Source organism: Hyalella azteca, unplaced genomic scaffold (genome assembly GCF_000764305.2).
Source record: "Hyalella azteca isolate HAZT.00-mixed unplaced genomic scaffold, Hazt_2.0.2 contig7276, whole genome shotgun sequence".
In the NCBI taxonomy this organism is placed as follows: domain Eukaryota; kingdom Metazoa; phylum Arthropoda; class Malacostraca; order Amphipoda; family Hyalellidae; genus Hyalella; species Hyalella azteca.
In genome coordinates, this window is record NW_025937404.1 from 60,765 (window position 1) to 85,100 (window position 24,336).

Consider the following 24,336-nt stretch of genomic DNA (forward strand, 5'->3'; position numbering starts at 1 on the left):
TCTAGATGTGTATAAGAGACATTATCTGCACTGTTCGATCAGCCCAACGCGACGAGTTGATAGCGTCATCTCATCGCCAAGTTACTGGCTGCACTACAACAGAAACGACTTACTTTACAGGTCTTTGGTTCGGTCCCATGAAAATTACTTCTTTGCCATGCTGATATTTATAATCATACACATAAAATTTAATCAATAAAACTCGTCTTCTTTCACTTCATAGGTTAAACCATCACTTGCATTTGGGCGCAGTGCAGCTATAAACAAAAATGAAGGTTTTTTGCAAATAATTTTTATCATATATTATATGTGCTCGTTATGTGTTAAGGTTATTTTTTACTTCAAACGATCATTTATTTCTACACTTAAATTGCCAAATAAAGTGTCTCTGAATAATTTACTTTTCTCTAATTCGTATTACTAATTGATATTTGATTAGAATAATCTGATGAGCCGCAGTAATAGGAATCGGGGGTGATAATCATGAAATGTCACATATTATGTTCTAATTTAGGGTTCTTACTTTGCAAACGGATTCAAATTTATGTAACAGTTATTATTAAAATATTAATTTTGTGCGCGAACGATACAATTTTTCATAATCAGAGGCCCGATCAACAACATAAAGTAATCATCCGATGTCTACGGTGTAACCAATAGACAGCCGAGACATATAAGACCTGTCTCTTATACACATCTAGATGTGTATAAGAGACAGGTCTTGATCGCGTGATCTATCACGTGTCTATCAGATGTTGACTCGTGGACTCAATAGCTAACTAGGTCTGTTGGTAAACACATTAGGACTTGTTTCCGCGACCTACTCTCGGACATGTAGGTGTCCGAAAAATTAATTTGCGTTAATGCAACAGATTTGATTGCAAGTTTTTGAATTATTATTGTATTTATTTCTCTGTCAAGTGGTGCGAAAGCTTCAATGTTTGAATGGAAAATTTTACGGAGGAAGGAAACTTTGGAAACTCATAAATCGGCCTACAGGCTTCCTTGTGAACTTATTGGATGCAATTCAGACGGTCCATAAAATCTGAATTTTAATTATCGCTATTATTTTGCATATAGTTTTTATATCAATTAGCATAGTAACTATTCATTGTTATTACGAAGTACATAATATAACTAATATTCGTACTTTCAAATACGCGTTCAATTTAGGCAACAATGTTTTACTTGTTCCAGGGTTCGTAAATCAGAAGAGATCGTAGATGCGTTCCGCGTTGACCCGATCTATACCTACGCCGCCAGCACCGAGCTGATCCTAACGCCCCTAATTACAGGGTGAGTTTCAGTCAAGCTGGTGAGTGTCAGCCCAGCTGGTGAGTGTCAGCCCAGCTGGTGATTGCCAGCCCAGCTGGTGATTGCCAACTCACCTGTTGAGTGTCAGTCAGCCCAGCTGGTGAGTGTCAGCCCAGCTGGCGATTGTCATGATGATGTGCTCACCGTTCAAAAGTCCAAACAGTATAAAGCGAACTGGTATCTGTAGCAGTAAAGTTCACCCCGTGCTAGTAGTGTTTCTACTGTATGTACACAGTGCAGGTAAGTTGAATAACATGCATTTGCAGCCTACACTGTGCAGGAAATGTGACGCGGAAATTCTATAACATCGATACGTGCCATTTCATTTGATTGTATTTTTGAGTTTAAAATCCAAGCCACTGATGATCGTGCCCTGACCACAGCACTGGCAGCTGCCGCTGTCGAGGCGCTTCAGGGCGCTGAAGCTGTGGTTCGTGATGCGCATGTACGGCAGAGACGGACTACAGAGACACATCCGTAAAGAGGTCTTTGGTCAAGAGGGAACTCCCTTTGGTAATCTCTGTACTCTGATGAAAAAAATATATGTCTGTAGAGTTAAATTCAGAAAACTCCCCATGTTATTGTCATACAGATAATATAGACATTTTTAAATAAATGCATATTTTCCTGTATTATCTAAGACTTTTTAAAAAGAATTTTATATTAATAAAAAATTGGATAAGAGTAGAAAGGAATCTAATTCCTTCATAAATTGTTAATGCTAAAAGAGTCCACACTATTGAACTTAAGGGCATTATTTTATTCTAATATGGACATTATTCATTTCAATACAAAACTTGAACCATGGTTCTTTGTTGCAGAAACTGAAAACGGCGTTGTACGCGTCATACTTACTAACTGAAGTATACGCATATTCGGCGTAGTGCAATGAAAACAATTAATTCACTAATGGAATATTTATGCCATTAAAAATAGATAGATCTATATCTCCTTAATATACTTCGTTAATAATATAATGAGGTTGATCTTAATTTGATTGTCAATTTGGTTGTGGTTTTTTCCTGCACACATGGATATACCACGCAGTAAAATGGAAAGTGACTAATACACTAATAGATTCCTACGTGCTTTGAAATGGATAGATATTTTTCTTCCGACAACAACTAACAATTTGTTCATGTGGTTCTTACGTAATTCATCTAAGTAATTCATCAAATGTTGATATGAAGTAACAAAAGGAATTGCATCAACGCATCAGGTGGCGCTGGCAGCGGTGTTCGAGGCGCTGGTGCTTCAGGACTCTCGCTTTGAGACCGTCTGTCCCGCGGTGCTGGGACTCGTCTGCTTCAGGGTTAAGGTCAGACCACGGTGCTGGGGCTCGTCTGCTTCAGGGTTAAGGTAGGAAACCTGGCTTTGAGAGTTAATGTAATTAAACAGACCGTCTGCCCCGTCTGCCAAACGGTCTGCCCCGTCTGCCAAACAGACCGTCTGCCCCGTCTTTGAGACCGTCTGCCCAGCGGTGCTGGGACTTGTCTGCTTCAGGGTCAAGGTAGGAAAACTGGCTTTGAGAGTTAATGTAATTAAACAGACCGTCTGCCAAACGGTCTGCCCCGTCTGCCCCGTCTTTGAGACCGTCTGCCCCGCGGTGCTGGGACTCGTCTGCTTCAGGGTTAAGGTAGGAAAATTCAAGCCCTAAATTCGAGCCCTCAATTTACAAATAATACCAAGCTGCCTGCAGACTATCAATGGGGTACAAAATAGTACTGAACCTAAAATTCATCGATGAAAAGTAGATATTTTATTAAAATATTTGAATTTAGCCTTTATTCTGCTAGAATTTAGGTTCTATGATGTTTTTCTGTAATACTGCTGTACCCCTCACCAGTAATCAAAGAACCGTGCTTAAAGCAAGTATACGCATTAAAACTATAATTAAAAAATTTTCGTAATCATTGTAAGTACACATATAAAGGCAATTTTTTATTAGTGAATTATTTAGAAGAAACGTAACAGTGAGTAGCTATTTTATTGCGCTAGATGCCTTCTTTCCGGTGAAAATGAATTAATCTAGATTGAAGTTCTGGTTACCTAATGGCAGTGAAACAGACCCAATAAATCAACTGGGGCGTTGATTCTCAAGTGTCAGGCATTTTTCCAAAATACTGCAGTTAATGCGAGTCATTGTTTTAAGGAACGCAGGGTTTAATTGCAAGTACGCTTGTTCAAAACATTTTTTCCTGAGGAGGAAATTTTAACCACCATACCTGCGGTAGTTGATTAGAGGAAAAAAAATAGGAAGAAATGGAGAACTAAGCTTATATCCTTAGTCCCAGGAAACCTGTTTGATGTCAAAAATTCGACCATTTTCAAAACAAATTTGTACAGTCGCAAAATGCGGCCTTATTCAATAAAATTTGATAACTTATTTATAACTATTTATTGCTTACTTTGAAACAGCAATTTGACTGAATGTGAAGAATTGCGTCATTTTGCTTTATTCAAAGCAGTGACCTCAACGAACATTAAACAAAATAAAAGCCTAATAAGTAACTCGGAAATATTGTTTTCTAAAGGCGGCGCGCGACATGAACGCGCTCCACAAGCGCCTGGTGCAGCGCATCAACAAAGACGGCGACATCCACCCTGGTCGCTTCCGAGGTGCGGGGCGTCCACTTCCTCAGGTCAGGCCTAATGCAATGTGCATGAATGGTTCTGAAATATTCTTTTATACCTTAAATTGGCATAATATTATTCACAACTAATTTCTGAAAACACGGGTAAAGAAATTATAATTTGCGAATAGTCAGCATATTGTTTTTCGCGTTGCGCGTATGATCATAGCAGCCTACGATGGAATACAAATGTAAAGACTCTGGTCATAATTTGATGCAGGGTGGCGGTTGGCTCCCGCTTCACGGAGCCTGAAGACATGGTGTTTGCTTGGCAGGCGATCGAACGCGCGACATCTGCGCTGCTGGCAGACGAGGAGTGAGTTCAGCAGGAGGAGGTCCTGTGACGTCATCGCAACCCTCTCTGACAACATTGTTTTTGGAAATGATAACAGGACTTATGCCACCTTGCAACGAAACGTAACAGAGAACTAACTAGAACGTTTAATCTAACTTGAATATACGATGTAACTCAAATGAACGTATTAACCGCTATGACAAACTTATTGTTAACAAACTATAAGGAAAAGCTGATGTAGTTTCAAAAACTGACTGGAACACTCAGACACAGTGAAACACTCGTGCTTACCGGAACACAAAAGTTCTCAAACACACAAGCAACCCAAATTATCAAGGTCACTCTAGCCTCAAGCTCTTAGATTATCAATAAAAGTGTCATTGAACATATAATTTGCTCCTCACATTAGTTGGACAGTCACAGAACGTTCATCAGAATCGGATATGTCTAAATTTCTATCAGCTCGAATGGATAAGCTGTGTCAAACTACAACCACACGCGAGTGAAAAGGGACATTTTCTAATGAATCTAAAGTGTAGCTAAAAAATTACTAAAATTCCGTTTCTCAAATAAGCGTAAGATCACCAATGAAAATGAATAAAATCAACTAATGGGGTAAATACATTTTCAACTAAACCGCTTGATGCACGAATGCACATGCGAAAATGAGTAATACGTAATTAGAAGAGGTAGCTAAATTATAAATCTAAATATTGTTTAAAATAATGAGAATCGAAGACTACTGTCTGAATCTGATATTAGTTAATTTAAAAAGGAGCGAAAGCATGACACACACGAATTGCATCTCATTTTATTTAAACAGACCCTAATAAAAAGACCCATTTTTTTATGCATTCTAAAACTGAGCTTATTTACTTTTCCAGTACGTGGAGCGTATCGAAGGCATACATTGATTGCGTTACCAGCCAAGGAAGTGTGACTAAAATTAACACAGTATTTGTACGATAGTTAATATGAACGGAATCATTATTAAGAATTGCAAAAGTGAAGCTTATTTAACGCAATAAAAATATTTATTGCCGAGTATTTTCATTCAAGAAGTGCATTAAAGAAATACAAATACAGTGAGTTTGATTGTAAACGAAGAAGAACCAAAAATACCTCTTGATTTGATCGTGTATCGCAGCGTAACGGAGAGAGGTAATTTTTGCAACATTTAGTTTAACGCTCAGTGTAACCAAAGACAAGTTTATTGACGCAGATTGAAATTTAAGTGAAAATTTGCCGAGAAACACATAAGTTATAGTTATCGGTATTCATAAAGCCAAGCGACATGCACGTTGGTTAAATGAAGTGATGCATATGCCTTAGAAATGAATTAAATAATAGAATAGATTACAATGAGAAGAATGACTGAACAATTCTTTCATTACAGAACTTTCAATACGAAGAGAAGCATTATAAAGAAACTCTTAAGTTGAATTTAAAGGAATGTAAATCGTAGTTTAAACCCCGCCTGCTTCTTAAGCGAATAATATATCTATTAAATATTACAATGATTGACAATGAATGATTGATTTATAACTTTAAATTATGGCAATTTCAGTTAGGATTACTTGCAAATATATTTAATTTTGAGTTAGTGCATGTTTAGAAACAACACTATTTATGAAACCCGATAATCCGGTCAAGTGTTTAATGAAATATTAATATGAGTGAAATGTGTAAACAAACAAAAGCGAGCAATTTTTGTACGTTATTTACTTCCAGATCTCTGAGAAATGTTTTTGGTCTTGTGAAAGTTGTTGAGATTTAAGTCCCGTGACTGCATTTCTAAGTTAACCTTACCTACGAGATTAACAAAAAAGAAACTCAGGAATCCTTCGATACAAAGATCAAGGCTGCCAAGCCACGTCACCATGACAAGAGATTGATCACAGCTAAATTATTTATCACCTTTATCATTCCAACTGCCTTAATCTAATTCTACTGTCTTTATTTAATTCATAACTTTCTTTATCTATTAAACTAACGTCTTCGTCTATTGCTACTGTCAATATCATTATTGCCCGAGCTGTAGGCGAGTTGAGCTATTACTAATTTAAAAATCGTTAACATCATAGAAAATATATATATTCAGAATTTTAAATCACATGATTCTATACATGGCACCACTTTGATTATAGCTGCTAGTAACTCAGGAATTTACATGCCAAAAAGAAAAAACAAATACGCTTTATTAAGATATGGTTTCCGTTTAAATATATGCAGCGATTTAAAAATTCTTGAATCCGAACCGTCAGCGGAGGGATCGAGGATCTTGAAATCACTCTCAGACACCGTCGCATCGCACTTGTCAGCGTGAAGGCGCACAGCAGAAGGCCTGGAAGTGGCGGGCCCGAACAAAAACTCATGCCGGGTGTTCAGAAACCAGGATGTAGAAGTTAAGTAATGTAATTCTGACGTATGCTGATGCGCAGCACGCACATCTAAATTCGAAACCCATATTAGAACGCATCGGGGCAGGAATAACATCCTTATTTTTGAAGAAGGAACAATTTTAAAAATCATTTACAAGTAAAATATGTAAGTTAACTTTCGAAAAAAATTCTGAAATAAGATTTTCGATTCTCTGGACATTGTTTTAGATGAGGTCCTAAAATAAGGGAAAGTACAGTAAATAGTCTTCCTACCGTCAACATCAGTAACAGAGTTCGGATATCTATTTGTCATAAAACGCTTTATTTTACTAAACACAAAGCACGATGGAAACACATTCTACGTTAACTTGTGATTTAAGCCGACTAATGATAAAAGTGCTTAAAGTTATTCATGATAAAGGACATATCACTCTGAGAGGGACTGTACACCAAATCACTTCTCCCGCGCACAAAATTAGTAGACACCTTAAGAGTTATTAGGTCTTACTTGTTCTGCACGCCTTGGGGCCCTAACACAAACCGGGTCCTTATGAGATCCTCCACAGTTTGTACATCTTTCAAGCAGGTTTCATTGAAGACCAGAGAATTTGTTTTATTCGCAATTTTCTTATACAAACTAAAAATATTGTTCGATATATTGAAAAAACTAATAAGAAAATTGCGAATAAAACAAATTCTCTGGTCTTCAATGAAACCTGCTTGAAAGAAAAAATTCTGCCAACCTATACTAAGTTTGTACATCATGCACCAATTAACTTCTTCCGCGTACAAAATTAGTACTCACCTTAGTGCTATTTGATATTATTTATTCTGCATGCCATGGGGCCTTATTAACAAACTGGTTCCTTATGAGGTCACTTATCTGTATGGATACGATCGCTTGGAACGATAACATGCACATGTTACGATTGCTTATCTGTATGGTACATATTGCTTCACAAATTGTTGAATTGATAATGGCCTGATGAGAACATACTGACTCGAGCTGATATATATAGTCGTACGACGACAATTTGCAACAGAAGATTCAATGTAAGTGGGAAACCTTGACATAAAACATGGTTAGGCCAATTTGACTGAACAATTTAATTTAATCCACGCGACAACATTTCTTCTCGCTTCGAACCACCGACATGTGGAGCAGCCTCCTCGATTGCATCGTTGACGCTCCGAGTATAAACGCGTTCAAGAACAGACTGGATAGAGCTATGGAAAAATATATGTTCAGACTTGAAATGCCTAGCACCAAATCGAACCCTGCTGAGGTCTAGTATCTATTTCAAACTATCGTCAGTTTAACAAAGATCCGGTCGAATTAGGACCTGTTTTAAGATCTCCTGTGGACTAGTCACGAAAAGTACAAGAATGGGCGACAGGTCACAATAGGCCTACTCTTCAGCGTCGACATCACAATGTTATGTTATGTTACCTGTGAGAGTTCTGGTCAAAATAGACCAGGCGGCCTGGCGGTTAAGTTCAGCATAATTGATACAGTGAGTTGCGTGTTCAAATCCCAACAAGCTGGGAAGTTTCTGCTGCGTCATGAATCGGCGACGTATTACATTCGACCTAATGAACGTAGCTGACACCGCCGTTACTATTATAATACGGAATATGTAACAGTATACTATGGAAGAACGACTGTGCAATAATAATGAGGTACCACAATGTTATAAAAACGGTATCGAAAATGAACATAAGAAATTAAAAATACGTAAATTGACACTAACGAAATGAAATTTAATTGAGTGAGTGGCAACCTACGTTTTCTGTAGGATACTTATGACTGACACTATGGATGTACCATAGTGTCATTTATTTGCCTTTACACAAAGGCAAATAAATTTTTGAAATATGAAATATGAAATTATTAAATGTTTTTTAGGATAATAAAACAACCACAAACTTATTGAATTAAAATAAACAAATGAGGATTGAATAATATGCGTTTAAAAATTACTCTTTTCAAAGACAACACTTCTAAAGAATCCAGTGTCTCCGATTTTACACATGTACAATGAATTTCTAATTTTATAATCAAATATTAAAAAAAATAATTTCAAATTTTATTTTTAACATTTAAAAAAATTTAAATTTTTCAAAATTATTTATTCTGTCAATTGATACATGCATTGTCCCTGACTTTACAAAAGCGTGCAAAATTTCAGATCGATTGGACAGGTAGAAGTGTGTTAAATATCGATTATAAGATGTATGTAGCAGACAAATTAATTTTTTTTAAATTGTTTAATTTCATATATAAAATTTATTAAATTTTCAAAATTATTTATTCTGTCAATTGATTTTGGACAAGTAGAAGTGTGTAAAATAATGATTATAAGATTTGTAGCAGATAAGCAAACAAGAAGTGAAGTTAAAGAGAAGTGTTGTAATAACAAAGGGACAAATTTGATACCGTTAAACACGTTCCCTGCAAAATTTAATTTAATTGTTAAAGAAGTTCACACTCGAGTAGCGAAAGGCAAATTGATAGACTCGAATTAAATTCTTAAATTTCCGGTTTTCCTTCCTTATCTGAGAAAGATGAAGCATTAGAGGAAATCGATGATGAAGAAGAAGTTCATAAAGAATTGATTAAATTGAGAACATTTAGATCAGTTGTTATGCAAGCGTTCAGATAGAACTCGGGGGTAACCAGGATACCTGAAATGTGGAATTTGATGAGCAGTTAAGGAAGTGGCCAGGATTTTCGAGCTAGATGAGGTATAGGTTATGTTAGCTCAATCGATTAGGAAACGTGTCTAGGTAACAATAAGTTTGTTTTATTTTATTTCAAATCCTAAAACTGCTTGCCTGCCTGGATTCTTAAATAACAGTTACGCGGGAGAGATATGCTTCATGATTGCTTCTGAGAGTTTAACAGAGCATTTTTTTTTGTTCTCGACGGTAGCTCTTTGCTGTTTGTTCTCGTGGTAAACAGACGTTGCCTAGTTTTTACCAATGCGGAATCTCGAAGCGTTGAAGGTTGCGGGGGTGTTCGTACCTTATCAAAATAAATTAAACGCGCAGTATTCGAAGCACTTCATGAATTGTGAAAATCCCGTAGTGAATGGAATTCAACGAACACTGAGTTGAATAATCCGGAGTACGAAGATATTAAAGATGGATGACAAACGTATTGTAATAGAGCGAGGTTACGAGCAATTGAGTAGTAATTTAGCGTAATCGAGATTTTTAATCTGCGGATAAGATTTAATCACTAATAAGATGAGCCAAGTAAGATGACGGGATTTTATTTGCCCATCAGCCAATTTTTATAAAATATATGTTTGATGTTAATTGATGATTTGTTGGTGACGATTCACCAGGAGCTGCACGTGTCGCGAGGCTCCATGGAGCCGCGCGAAAAGTGTGATTATCACTAGAAACCGTACGATTGTCAGTTGAAACCGGGAGATTATTATTAGATACCGGGCGATTATCACTAGAAACCGTGCGATTGCCACTAGAAACCGTGCAATTGTCACTAGGAACCGTGCGATTGTCACGAGAAACTTAAGGATTGAGCTTATACCATTGCCTCTTTGGCCGGCGATTGGGGATGATTATTGCCGAATAAAATCATACTAATGAAGGAGTAGCTGGCGAAAAAGATTTAACTTTACTTATTTCAATTTAAGGGATTTACATTTGTTGGGACTTAGCATTAGTATGAGGATCATTGTTTAGGGAAAAAGGTTTGATGGGAATTCAAGGACTACTACACACAGGACATGCATAGCCTATGTCCAGCCTCTGCTAGCAGAGGCGATCGCCTACACTATGAAAATGCTGTTGTTTTAGACACACATTGTAATACTATTGTATGAAACAATTATGGGCATATCATTTGTTGATGCCACTAAAACAACAGCATTTTCATAGTGTAGGCGATCGCCTCTGCTAGCAGAGGCTGGACATAGGCTATGCATGTCCTGTGTGTAGTAGTCCTTGTGGGAATTGTATTTTGCAAAAAAAAAAAACCTTTTTATTCAGATACAACAGCCGTGAATAAATCGTGGAAAATTTAAACGTGACATAATATTATTATTCCAAACACTGCTTAACTTGTGAGAAGTTTTGAAGTTGATGGTGGCTAAGAAACGTTGAGCTATTTAAGGCAGAAAATGATACCGCCTTCACTTCAGTAAAGTGAGGGACAACATGCTTGCCGGTTGAAATCCGTATATGAGGGTGTCAAGGCTCATATCATATAATCATCGTAGCTTACCTTTGCAGGAAGTCATCGGTACCTAAGACTTTCTTCGAAGCCCATTCAAGAATTCACAAAAGGAAATTGTTGCAAAACGCAACTTTCAACATATAATGTAGGAGAGACTAGAGTTCAAGCAATAAACTGTAAGAAGAAAAACTCCAACCGGATTTGCTTTCTCAGCCTGACCCCGGAAAACATTAATAATAATCGCATGCGAGTGATGCAAAAACCTATGAAATTTTTGAACAAGGAGAGATATGGTGTGTTTGAACTTAGATCTTTCAGTTTAATAGAAATTTACTAAATTGTACAGTTGGATCTTTCGGTTAAGTCCGACGGTAATGAAATTTGACTTCTATAACCAGCCTTTCTCCGGCATATTGCCCTGACGAGACATAAATCCACAGATAAAGATAGCGCAACTCAACTATTATTACGAAAAGAGGTACTATAAAGACTCGCCTCATTACAAACTCGGTAATAATTGGTATTGCAGAAATCTAACTGTGTCTTCGATCAGAAAAGATAGCAGATTTCTCGTACAAACTTTCGACTAAATCATACGTCTGGTGGTACGTCAGCAGACTCCTCTCTCGTCAGGCAGACTCCTCTCTCGTCTGGCAGACTCCTCTCTCGTCTGGCAGACTCCTCTCTCGTCTGGCAGACTCCTCTCTCGTCTGGCAGACTCCTCTCTCGTCTGGCAGACTCCACATTCGTGTGAAAGACTCACACGTATGTCTGGCAGACGACAGGAACCCATCCTGGCGAGCAGGAAGTTTTCCAGAGCCCAGGGTTGTACTGCTCTTGGAAGAAGCAATCGCCAGCTGAGTAAGCGAAGGTGACCTGACTCTGGTTGAGCAGAGTTCCATCCGCCCAGTGGTAGGTAGAATCCATCCAGTACCAAGCCAGGCAACTCCATTGACATCGCGAGTTGATCTCTAGAAAGAATACAATCAAATTTGTTCTTCAGCTACACTCGGGATGATCACTCATCTGCCCATGCTGTAGGTTGAGTGTACCCGTAATAATGTCAGTTTTAGGTAAAATCAGACGGCAAAGTACCGTCTCTGATGTTCATCAAGTTCATTGCACCCTTGACGAGTAAATTTTTATTCGTATAAAACCTCCACTGACATATTACTACGGTACGATGTAGTCTTTAGGAATATAAAATAGCTACAATCACCTCATAAGCTCAGTAAATACACGAGAATAACGAAGTATGGACAATTTTAGGACCAGTAACAAGTTACTCACCCGCCCCCACTTGAGCAAGGACCTGTTTCTGCTCAGCGGCGTTTGCGATCACAGCAAATTGGAGGCCATCGGCCGCGCAGAGGTTCTGGGCGCCCAGGGCCGCCACGCTGCTTACAGAAGTGTAGGCCTTGGATAGCCGGAACTGCTTCGTGCCCTGAATAACAAACTGTTGTTATGCCGCTGCTTAGGGGATGGGCACGGTAATGACGATCGGGGCACGGTAATGACGGACCGGGGCACGATAATTAATGATGGACCGGGCACGGTAATGACGATCGGGGCAAGGTAATGACGGACCGGGCACGGTAACGACGGACCGGGGCACGGTAATGACGGACCGGGCACGGTAATGACGGATCGGGGCACGGTAATTAATGATGGACCGGGCACGGTAATGACGATCGGGGCACGGTAATGACGGACCGGAGCACGGTAATGACGGACCGGGGCAAGGTAATGATGGAGCGGGGCACGGTAATGACGGACCGGGGCACGGTAATGACGGACCGGGGCAAGGTAATGATGGACCGGGGCACGGTAATGACGGACCGGGCAAGGTAATGATGGACCGGGGCAAGGTAATGACGGACCGGGGCACGGTAATGATGGACCGGGGCACGGTAATGACGGACCGGGGCACGGTAATAACGGACCGGGGCACGGTAATGACGGACCGGGGCACGGTAATGACGGACCGAGGCACGGCAATGACGGACCGGACACGGCAATGACGGACCGGGGCACGGAAATAACGGACCGGGGCACGGTAATAACGGACCGGGGCACGGTAATAACGGACCGGGGCATGGTAATGACGGACCGGGGCAAGGTAATGATGGACCGGGGCAAGGTAATGATGGACCGGGGCACGGTAATGACGGACCGGGGCACGGTAATAACGGACCGGGGCACGGTAATAACAGACCGGAGCACGGTAAAGGCACGGTAATGACGGGCCGGGGTACGGTAATGACGGACGGGGCACGAAAATGACGGACGAGGCACGGTAATGACAAACAGAACGTGCGTTACCAGCCAGTAAGTTCTGCGCCACGAAGCCCTGGTCTATATATTTAAGGACGCCCATTAATTTTTTATCGAAAAGTTTATATGAAGATAAATTAAAAGTCGGGGTATGTTGCCTACGCAAATAATGGTACTTATCTGACGGTGAAGCAGATGCGCAGGAGAGGCTAAGATTAAGGCGTCTACTTGAAGCTAGAATGGCGTCTACCTGAAGCTGATGTGGTGGCGTCTACCTGAAGCTGAGGGTGGTTGCGTCTACCTGAAGCTGAGGTGGTGGCGTCTACCTGAAGCTGAGGTGGTGGTGTCTACTTGAAGCTGAGGTGGTGGTGTCTACTTGAAGCTAAGGTGGTAGCGTCTACCTGAAGCTGAGGTGGTGGCGTCTACCTGAAGCTGAGGTGGTGGCGTCTACCTGAAGCTGAGGTGGTGGCGTCTACCTGAAGCTGAGGTGGCGGCGTCTACCTGAAGCTAAGGTGGTGGCGTCTACCTGAAGCTGAGGTGGAGGCGTCTACCTGAAGCTGAGGTGGTGGTGTCTACCTGAAGCTGAGATGGTGGCGTCTACCTGAAGCTGAGGTGGTGGCGTCTGCCTGAGGCTGAGATGGTGGCATCTACCTGAAGCTGATATGGTGGCTTCTACCTGAAGCTGAGATGGTGGCGTCTACCTGAAGCTGAGATGGTGGCTTCTACCTGAAGCTGAGATGGTGGCGTCTACCTGAAGATGAGGTGGTGACGTCTACCTGAAGCTGAGATGTGGCGTCTACCTGAAGCTGAGATGGTGGCTTCTACCTGAAGCTGAGATGGTGGCGTCTACCTGAAGATGAGGTGGTAACGTCTACCTGAAGCTTAGGTAGAAGCGTTTAATGGAGGCGGGGGGAACTCTTTCTTGACGGTAATGTAGAGGCGTAAGCTTTACGTTAAGATTTGGGCATTCACTTGAGACTCAGATAATGATTGAAATTGCATCTGGTTGCTAAATTGTAGTTTCAACCAGTCTGAATCTTAAGTGTATACGTTTAGCTAAAGCTAATGTGAAGCTTGTAAACTAATTTTATTGAACATATTATTATTTGCTATGGTTGCAGGCTTTCACCTGAGTCCGAGGTTTGGCCAGCGGTGTCTGAGGTACAGTGCTGTACAGGGTGCATTGGAGCCCTGCTTCGACCCAGGCCCCCATAGGATAAATAGTAGAGGCCACGATGCAGTCGTCGGGTGTGGCCTCACAGAAAACGAACGCTGAGGCAGTCGCAGACGAGGCGTACAGTGCGCACTGAACGAACAAAACTGATTAATTTGCTGTTACGAAAGCCAAAACAAAGTACTTGCAGAACTTCATGTACACAACATATACGGTATACTTTACACAAATGCAGATGTACAGAAGTTGGACAAAATAAGGGTAACGCCTAACATTTTGAGATCATCATTTTTGAACACATTTTAAACAATAAAACATTTAAACATTTTTCTTGACATATTTAATGGATATTGTTTTATTGTTAATATATTGTGCTGCTAATTGATATTTTTTGCTTATACAGATTTTTCCATAAAATTTTTGTGGTTAAAAGCTGATAAAAATGGCAAGCCTCTCCGAGTTTCAAAGAGGCCAAATAGTTGGTGTCCGTATGGCAGGCGCTAGTGAGACAGAAACTTCCCGAATGCTTCACGTCTCTAGCTTCACGTCCCAGCCGGTAGTATCTCAAACATACTTATTTCTTTCGAAAGAGAAGGAAAACCCGTCCTCGGCAAAGCCCAGGTCTGGCCGAAAATCTAAGTTGCCTGAGAGACTTCGGCTCTCAGACAAGTAGTTGTCAAAACTGAAAGTAGTTGTCAAAAGACTTCGGCTCTTAAAATTATAGCAAACCACAATCGACACCTATAGAACCCAGTTTATCTAAAAATTACTTGGCGGGAGCTGCAGAATTCTGGATTCTTATAAAAGCTGCAATTAAAAAACCTTCGGTCTCAGATAAAAATGCTTCAAAGCGTGTAAAAACTTCACAATTATTCGCCAGAGCAGTGGAAAATGTGATTTTCTTTGACGCATCACAGTTTACTCTATTTGCTACCTCTGGCCGAGTGTACGTTTGAAGAGGGCTAAAAAGGTCGAAAGAGGGTTAAACTGGGTTTAGATGAAAGAGAGTTAAAGAGGATTCAACTGACGGATGGGTTAAAATTCTTTTGGAAACAATTCACAATTTGTACGAATCAATACCTCAGGGAATGAGGCTTTAAATGCCACAATAGGTAAACTTACACCAGAATAAAATAATTTTTTTTTGTTTCCCTTATTTTATCCAACACATGTATATATGTTGTGAACATATACTTCTGCATGCGTGCAGACTATTGGTTCAAGTTGACAGAAATTGTTGCATTATACAAGGTCGATGATTGTTATGCAGTTGCTTGGGGGATTTTTTGCCTAACAAACTCGAGAAGCAATTACATTAGAAATTTTATTATTCGTATTATTCGTTATTATTATTCGTTTCTTTGAGTTGAATGATATTTTTCGCTGGCGTTGGCAGACCAAGAAAAAATTTTCGAGTGACATTTTAATATAGTAAAGACGTTATAATAAAAATTATTCAATGCCAACCGAGGTGAAGGTGTTGTAAGCCTTAAAATTTTGAGATTTCGAAATGACTAAATGCAAATATTGGGTATTAGGGAGACTACTCGAGTCTCCTGTTATCTACTTGGAACCCGAAGGAATCATCAGGACTTAGAAATTTTAGTTTTTATTTTCGAGCTGTATCCAAAATACCCAATGTTTGCACTTTAGTCTTGTCAAAATCTTAAACTTTTGACCTTCAAGATTTTGAGCTTCAAATTTTTGACCTTTTGACCTTATGTCAATTTTGATCTCGAGTCAAGTATAAACCTTCATATTATTCGCCAAAGATTGTTTATTTTAATTCACATTAACATATTAAAATGTCATTTGGAAACTTTCTTTTTTTGGTTATATTCATTGAAAATTGGTTATACACACTACTTTTTTTTTGGTTATACTCATGGTTATACTCATTGAAAAAAGCAATAAATTGGTTAATAAAATACATCCTGAGGCCTTCAATCAAATTTAATGCCGAATTATAATGCTAATGCAGCACAAATTTGCCGATTTAAGATAAAGGAGTTGTGAGCCGTACACCTGCTTGAATAATTACACATTCATTAAAAATCTTCCGAAAACACGACCGTAGCCGCCATCGGAAACATATGCGTTCAAGATTGCAGCAATAACTCATGCATGAGAACTGGATCATACAATTGTCGAACGATAAGCGCCCCCTAACAGCGAAATTAATCAGTGATGAAGTAAAACGAAGTTGATCCGCATTACGATTTTATATTTCTATTCAGGAAATGTCAAACGTTCTCCCTATTTAAACACCCAGAGAATGAATGTTTAAACAAATGCATCGTAAATCACTTTATTGAACAAGAAATCATTTGCTGGAGAAAGAGAAGAGACACTTCAGATAAACGCAAGCAATCTGACGTCCAACTAAAACAAAACTACAGTTAAATTTGAGTTATCTATTTACTTATTTTTTTAAGGCCACGTTCATTACGATTTATCTTAACGTATTACAATAAAATTCATACAAAATTTTGCAGAGCTTTAATTTACATTATTATTTACCAACGAATGTTAATTTCAGGATGATGATGTAACATTCACGTACCCTGACGACGCTGCCCGCCCGTAGGACGCTCCTGACGAAGGTGGGGCTGAGGGTCGCCCCACGGTAGTGCAGGCGGTACGCAAGACTCGCCACCCTGACCGCACCCACCGCCAGCAGGCAGAGCAGGGGCAGCATCGGCCGCATCTCGCGCGATTGGTTCTAGCCTGAGTTTAAAACTGTGGGAATATTTCGCCAGTATTTCTAAATTTTGGACGTTACTGTGATAATTCTCGAGGTAAATGTTGAGCTTAAATCACATCTCGGACCGCGCACGTTTAGGTATGTTGAGTAAACGGGTGATTATATGTCACCTGTTTGAAAGGCAGAGTTAAGTACTTCTGTTAAAAGAATCTCGTTCTGCGTTATATCACCGTCAACTGTAATGAGATCGCGTATGCAAGGCCCGCAAACGAACAGATCCACTTCTGTATGAAACTCGAGACATACTGCAGATGTCTGATCTATAATAATGCCTTCTGCTGTACAGTGTGCGTGGCGATCATCAACTGTAATGAGATTTTGATATGCACCCGAACTTGAGGCAAAGAATATTAGACGATCGTGACGATATACGAGTGTCGTGATGATAGAAGAGAGTCGTGACTATAGAAGAGTGTCGTGACGATAGAAGAGTGTCGTGACGATAGAAGAGTGCGGTGACTATAGAAGAGTGTCGTGACGATAGAAGAGTGTCGTGACGATAGAAGAGTGCCGTGACTATAGAAGAGTGTCGTGACTATAGAAGAGTGTCGTGACGATAGAAGAGTGTCGTGACTATAGAAGAGTGTCGTGACGATAGAAGAGTCTCGTGATAAGTTGCGCTTGTCCGATTGAGAAGCAATGAACGATCATGGCTGTAATGGTACATGGCGCCGAGCAACCATCACTTGTTCTACAGTCTTTTGTAGTCCATTACCTCGCACATCAACCAAGAATATTAAAACAAAGGAATTTCAACATGATCTTGGTAAAATATTCCGGACACCCGCTCCAACATGATAACGCTTCCACTGCTGGTATCTCGGATTCGAGGATTTTGGAATCGCATGCATATTTTCAAACGAAAACCTAGTCTTATTACAACGCCTGTAGTTCGTATGAACTTAAAATCGTTAATCGATAGGTCATTTCGTTCCTTCTAATTTTTATCCAATTTTAAGGTGTTTACTCTCTTCATTGGAAATTTGGTCGCTCCTTTGATTATACGCGTATGCTTTAGTGTTTAACTGACGATAGAGCTGGTCACCGAAACATTTGTAGCAACCATCCGTACTTCTTGATTTCATCCACTAAAGAAATACGCTCAATTTTCGTCAACTTCGTTAGCCAAGTTTTTTTAATGTTCAGTTCATCACCAGCCCTGTACCTGTAAACAATAAACTTGCTTCACACCGTACTCCAGCCTCTCCCTAGCCTCTGAGTGTCTTTAAAACCTTTATTCCAGCATTTTCAGCTCGATCTTTACACATTCTCATTGACATTGAGGTGAGTTGACTGTTTTCAATTTATAGCGTTCACCGTCGTATAAGCGGCCTCACCAGAACTGGGTAAAATTCTGGGCTATACCAGCTCAAACGAGTTCAGTTTCGTATCAATATAGGCGCTAATCACGAGAAGACATTTCGCGCTTATTTAGGCATTCATAGACATTTGCAATCAAAAACCATGCACGCTTCCGCGCCCGGCACGTTATTAACTTACCGCACTGACATGATATTGGCACATTTCATGTGGATAGTGATTCCAGTTTTCAGTTCGGCAAATATCAGAACGTTAAATGAGTCATTCGATTAGTCTGAATAAAGAGCGTGATTTACAGACGCTGCTAGGAATGGGAATTTACTAAATTGTCTTCGAGTACTTTTTATTAATTTGAGACAATTATTGCTGTATTATATCACTTGTACGACACACACGATCTATAACTAATTCGAAATAAAGCTTAGGTAATTCAGAGAGTCATGAAGCGGCCTTACAAAATTCGGATTGATCTTAGCGCTCAGTTAATTAAGAAGTATCAGTTGGTGATTGAATTGACCTCACCTCAGAGGCACGTCTCATGTTAGTCAGCCACTCACTGTAATCCGCACTCTTGTTAATAAAGGGGAGCGTCTAGGGTAAAATTTATCTCGGCTATTTACAAACGGATCACTCTAAAACTTGGTACACATATGTAAAATAGAATTCTAAGACATTTTTGTTCGTGTAAATTTTTCGAAAAAATGAAAGAAAACGTAAAATTCTTAGAAAACGGCCAAAAAAGGGGGTACCGTAGAAATCTATCTCCTCCCAGGATTTTCAAGCTACAACATTGAAAAACATATCATTCGATGCGTAAAGACCATATCTAAAACGCAACACGAGGGTTTTTAGGATTTCTCATTTTTACCCCTCCCTTTCATGATCTGTCGTGAACGCATAAATCAACGTACAGAGATGGTTTTGGTACCGTTGGATAGATCAGAATGTCAGCTTTAAGAGGAGACTAAAAACCGGAAAAGCCGAAATCCAAAATTTTACCCTAGACGCTCCCTTTAAAGCTATTGTCAGCTGTCAGCTGCCCGAGGGTGTAACACGAGCTTCTCGACAGCTTCTTGTCACAAGAGTTAACTAGACACCTCAGGTAATCGCCTGGTGATGCCCCAACTACGTACTAGTATCAATTAGACAACACCTATAATCGTCTGGTGGTGCCCAAACTAGTATCAACTAGATACCATCTATAATCGTCTGGTGATGCCCCAACTAGTGGTAACCAGACAACACCTATAAAGGCTATAAGCGTCATGTACAGGTGTACGTGACGCTTTATATGTACAGGTGTACAATTCTTTGTTTTGTGATTGGTTATCCGAAAATTATCGATGAAAAAACGGCAGGTTATAAACTCATTTTTTACCGTTGACTCAAATAGCATTGAATAATTTCAATAAATAAAGAAATAAATTCGTACGACTAATCTTACACATTGGAAATTTGTTTTTGTTACAAAATACATTCGGATTTGAAAAACCGATTGATGCGTAGTAAAATGTAAGTACAATTAAGAAAAACATAATTACCCTTTCCAAGATAAATAATCGTGTTTATCAACAAATATCTATCTATGAAACGTACTTGATCCTGATCAGGAGGGATCGGCAGTTATACTGCCGACTTGTCTTAGAATGAAGCTAAGCTCTCGTGACAACTAATGAGGTTGTGAGAGTTGGTCAGCAAATTTCTGATAATGAGAACACCAGAAGGGGCTCGCAACGTGGCAGACCAGCTTCAATCGCACAACATGGATCGATAATTTTAGCAGTCGTGATGGTGATGATCAATAAAAAATAACGGTTTCAGCGTTTATCAGGCCGTAGGCCTGTAGCCGATTCATAACATCGCAGAATATTCACAGCTCGTTGTGGTCTTGAACGCACAACTCACTGCTTAAATTTTGCTCTGCTTAACCGCCCGGCCTCCTTGCCGATTCTGACCAGAAATTGTCGCACCGAGCTGGGATCGAACCCGCGCCTCTCTGCGCCTATCATGGTACTCTGAACTGTAACCACTGGGCCACCCTGCCCAAACAACTCTTGTTCTTTCTTTTCTGTTTCAGCAGTCTGGAAATGAGCATAGATTTGGCTCCCGCCAAAGATCAGTCGGTATAACAATTATTGAGAAAAATTATTACAGAATCCGCCAGGAACGAGCACAATGAGGCCAATAATGATCGAGAATCGAGAAAGGGCATTTTGCGCCATGCGTATTGGCAATATGTGCAGGAAGCTAAAATTCCGAGCTGGATTGAGGCGCCTCTCAGCAGTTAATAAAAAGATCTTTGGTCGTATTGAGAACACGACTTTTGACTGATATCGTGCAGTTTGTTAACTGAAATGTAGAGAAAAGTAAAAAGGTTATTGAGCAAAGCTTTTTATCAGTTATTCATTGCTATAACATCACGGTCCATCTATTCATCACGAGTACAAGGCTTCTCGAAAAAACATGAAAACCAATGTGAAAGGGTATTATTATGCGGGCTTTATGATCAAACAAGTAACTTCTTTAATTAATGGTAAGCAGAGCCAATGTAGGCGTAGAGGCAAGCAGTGTTTAAGACTCTTCTTGATCGCGCTGCTCGATCTGAACACGAGAGCTGACATGCTCTGGTCGGGCCGTCTTCCCCCCTGCGACCGTCGTAATTCCTGAATTGAGAACTTGAGTACTCGTTTATTGACTTGTCCATCCAATTATATGGATTTTACTAGCAAGGCAATTTTTTTTCTTGTAATAAAATTCTTCCAAATTCGTCGCACACTGATTCCACCGCCATTCTCTTTACCCCGAGTTTAGGCCCATCCTCGCATCAAATGCCAGCGGACACTGCGAAGCCTCCTGCTTTCCAGAGCATGTAAAATGTGGGAGATGCAGTGACACAGAGTCAGTTATTAGGAGGCTATGGTACGTCAAGATGACCAGGCGATGACTGTTAAATACTGCAAGCCGATTTTTTAACTTATATTCCTATTATATAAATCTTTATAAAGAGATACATAAGTGAAGCTTTTTCAATATATTAAAAAACATTAATTGATGAGTATATACTTCATAGAGAAACGCCACAAAGAAATACAACAATCACAATGAATTTAATTGTAAATGAAGAGTAGCCAAAACGTGTTAATTTAATCGTTTTCGATTTGGCGAGCAGCGTAGCGGAGAGACGCATATATTTTTTGTAACACTTACTGTAACGCTCAGCGTAATCAAGAGACACGTTTATGGGTGCGGATTGAAATTTAAGTGAAACCTCAATAAAAAAAAAACATAATTGTTATTTAACAGTAAACACTATAAGTCATATGCAAACAAATGTAAGCCAAGCCAGTAAATACAACATCTTTGAAACTTGGTACACATGTAAAACTGAAATCTTAGACTTTTTTATTCGTGTAAATTAAAAAAATTAAAGAAAACGTGAAATTCTTCAAAAACTGCCAAAAAGGGGGGTTCCGTTTAAATTCCTCAATCAATTAAGAAGCTACAACATCGAGAGACATATCATTCGATTCGTAAAGACCATATTGTCCGACCACTTTTTGCAAATTATTATTTCTATGTGTTTGAAGGGGGATTTTAAATTTTTTTCTCGAAATTTTTGCCTCCCCCCATTAAAGAAGGGCCTCCAAATTTTCGCCCCCACCCCCAATTTTTTTTAAATTTTTGCCCGCGGCCCCCCCCACAAAATAATAAGAGATTTTTAAGATGGCGTATTTTGGAAATTTTAATTGTTCATGGGAGTCAAATAAGTGAAATTTATCGTAAAAAAGAAAAAAAAGCTACAAAATTACTTGATAGCTACAGGGCATGGCAGTTCATTCATGTCAATTTATTGCGAATCATAAGCTATAAATGTGATTTTTCCTGAAATATTTATTTATATAAAATGGTAATTTTATAGAAGTTCAAAATTGCCTAATTCAAAAAGTATTATATACATACACATCCTTGCTATTAGCTTTATTGAACGCGACTTGTTCGTATCTTTCAAACTGGTTAAAACACTTTGCAATTAACGAGAATAATGATCTATTAATACAAATTTATTCAAAGAAATTTTATAAACAATAGTTTTATAATGTTAATTATATGAAAGTTAAAAACGGCCTCACGAGATAATCCTGAAAACTACCTCATCGCGGTTTGTTTGCAGCCGCTTCGTTATAATTCTCCCTACAAAATGAGATTAAAAACACAGAAAAAATAATTTCTTCGTTTTCTAGGGTAGACGCTCCCCTTAAGCTTTGAATACTGTAAATTCCAGGAGCAATAGCCTCGAAACTCTGCGGAATTAATGCAGAGTATTTAAATATACCACGCACACATGTTCGGCAAGAAGAAGTATTTACATATACCACACACATGTTCGGCAAGAAGAACACAAATGTTTATGACGGTTAGTCCATCAATGGAAGGAAATGCTATTTGATTGCCATGTTTAATACTACTGCATTGCCGAGTTATTGTTCATACTGGCTTCCATGTAAATGGTTTAAATTAACATAACCTTATTCAGTGTAAGTGTTTTGCTTGATCTGCAAATGCAGTGTTACTGCTAAAAGTATATTTCTCCTTCTGATATTTACCGATTAAAAATTATTAAGAAATCATTCATGGCCACTATAGTGAATGAAATTTTGCTATTCCTAGCTACGATAGCTAGCTCAAGATTGCTTCTAGGAGATTTTCAGAATACAATTTTCAGTCAACTTCCTGGCTTTAGGTTATGGTTATATATTATGAAAAGTTAGTATGTATTCAAAGTCTTATCCGTGAAATCCGGATGAAGCCGAATTAATGTCTGGCTTACGTGAAATAATAATATTAATGCAAAGTGGTAGAGACCTACAGATATTTGGATTTAAAACTGATATTTCTGAAGTGATACCAACTGAAATAAAATTGTACTTATCTCAATTGCTATATTTTAGTAACCCAGCCAAGGAAATTTCATGCTCATTGTGTATGGGGAGCCCAAACCAGCTCTCTCGGAACTTGGAGCATTAAAGATATGTAAAGAGCAATTTTTAGCAACCGGACTCCTCTATTGAAAGCGAACCGTACGTTTGGCCAAACTAAATGATATGAAGCCCTTATTTACATGGCACTCGTGTTTGTTTTCGTGCATTTCATGTTTTGTGATGCAAATGATCACAAATTATGAATTTCAAGAAGCTTTTACTAATATTAGACTCATGTACCCAACGCTCCATTTCATCAAAACGGTGCACCAACAAATCTCGTCTCCAAGCGAGGCTCATAAATGGCCATCGTGAAAAGTTGTGTAGGGTAACAGTTCCTGCAACATAAATTAGAGGCGTTACCTTAATTTATTGGATGGAAAAATGCTGCAATTGAGCACCATACGGTGTGTCTAGTTCAGATAATCTGTACACGCTATGGCTACCCGAAGGAGATTCCAGTAGAAAACGATTGATAAAGTTCGTTGATGTAATTTGATTTACTTACAGATTGAAAAGGCTGGATTGTTGAAAATTTATAAAAAGTAATTTTTTATCAATCAAATTACAGCATTATTTTACATCCTGAATTATTTTACATCCATTGTTTACATCCAGCATTGGAGCTACAAATAAATTATTATGTAACAAAGTCGTACATGAGCCGTAGTGATGATCGATGATGATGATGATGATGAAGTTAACTAAAATGCACCTTGCTCGGTGGTTCGCCTCCTGTGGCGCAAGGGGGACTCGCCCGGGGCCGGCAGCTGTTGGCCCCTGGAGCGGCAAAGGATCCACCAGGGGGCGGGGGGCAATGTGGGGTCAAGCCGCAAGGGGAGATGCCCAACACCTGTCTCTTATACACATCTAGATGTGTATAAGAGACAGGCCTTGATAGTAGCTTTGTTAAACGCGTCTTGTTTGTAGCTTTCAAACGAGTGCAAACACTTTGCAATTAACCTAAATAATGACATATAAATACCATTTATTTGTAA

General features: G+C 39.3%; 1 protein-coding gene across 1 annotated transcript in view; it reads left to right on the plus strand.

Moving 5' to 3' along the window:
- Nucleotides 1-4,827, plus strand: part of LOC108678150 (aromatic-L-amino-acid decarboxylase-like) — a 7,055-nt gene extending 2,228 nt beyond the window's left edge. Inside the window, 7 exon segments of the mRNA XM_047881190.1 lie at nucleotides 1,198-1,252; nucleotides 1,255-1,296; nucleotides 1,698-1,799; nucleotides 2,534-2,632; nucleotides 3,849-3,917; nucleotides 3,919-3,956; nucleotides 4,168-4,827. Of these exon segments, the coding sequence (XP_047737146.1) occupies nucleotides 1,198-1,252; nucleotides 1,255-1,296; nucleotides 1,698-1,799; nucleotides 2,534-2,632; nucleotides 3,849-3,917; nucleotides 3,919-3,956; nucleotides 4,168-4,267 (505 nt within the window). The 3' untranslated portion in view covers nucleotides 4,268-4,827.
- The last annotated feature ends 19,509 nt before the right edge of the window (nucleotides 4,828-24,336 follow it).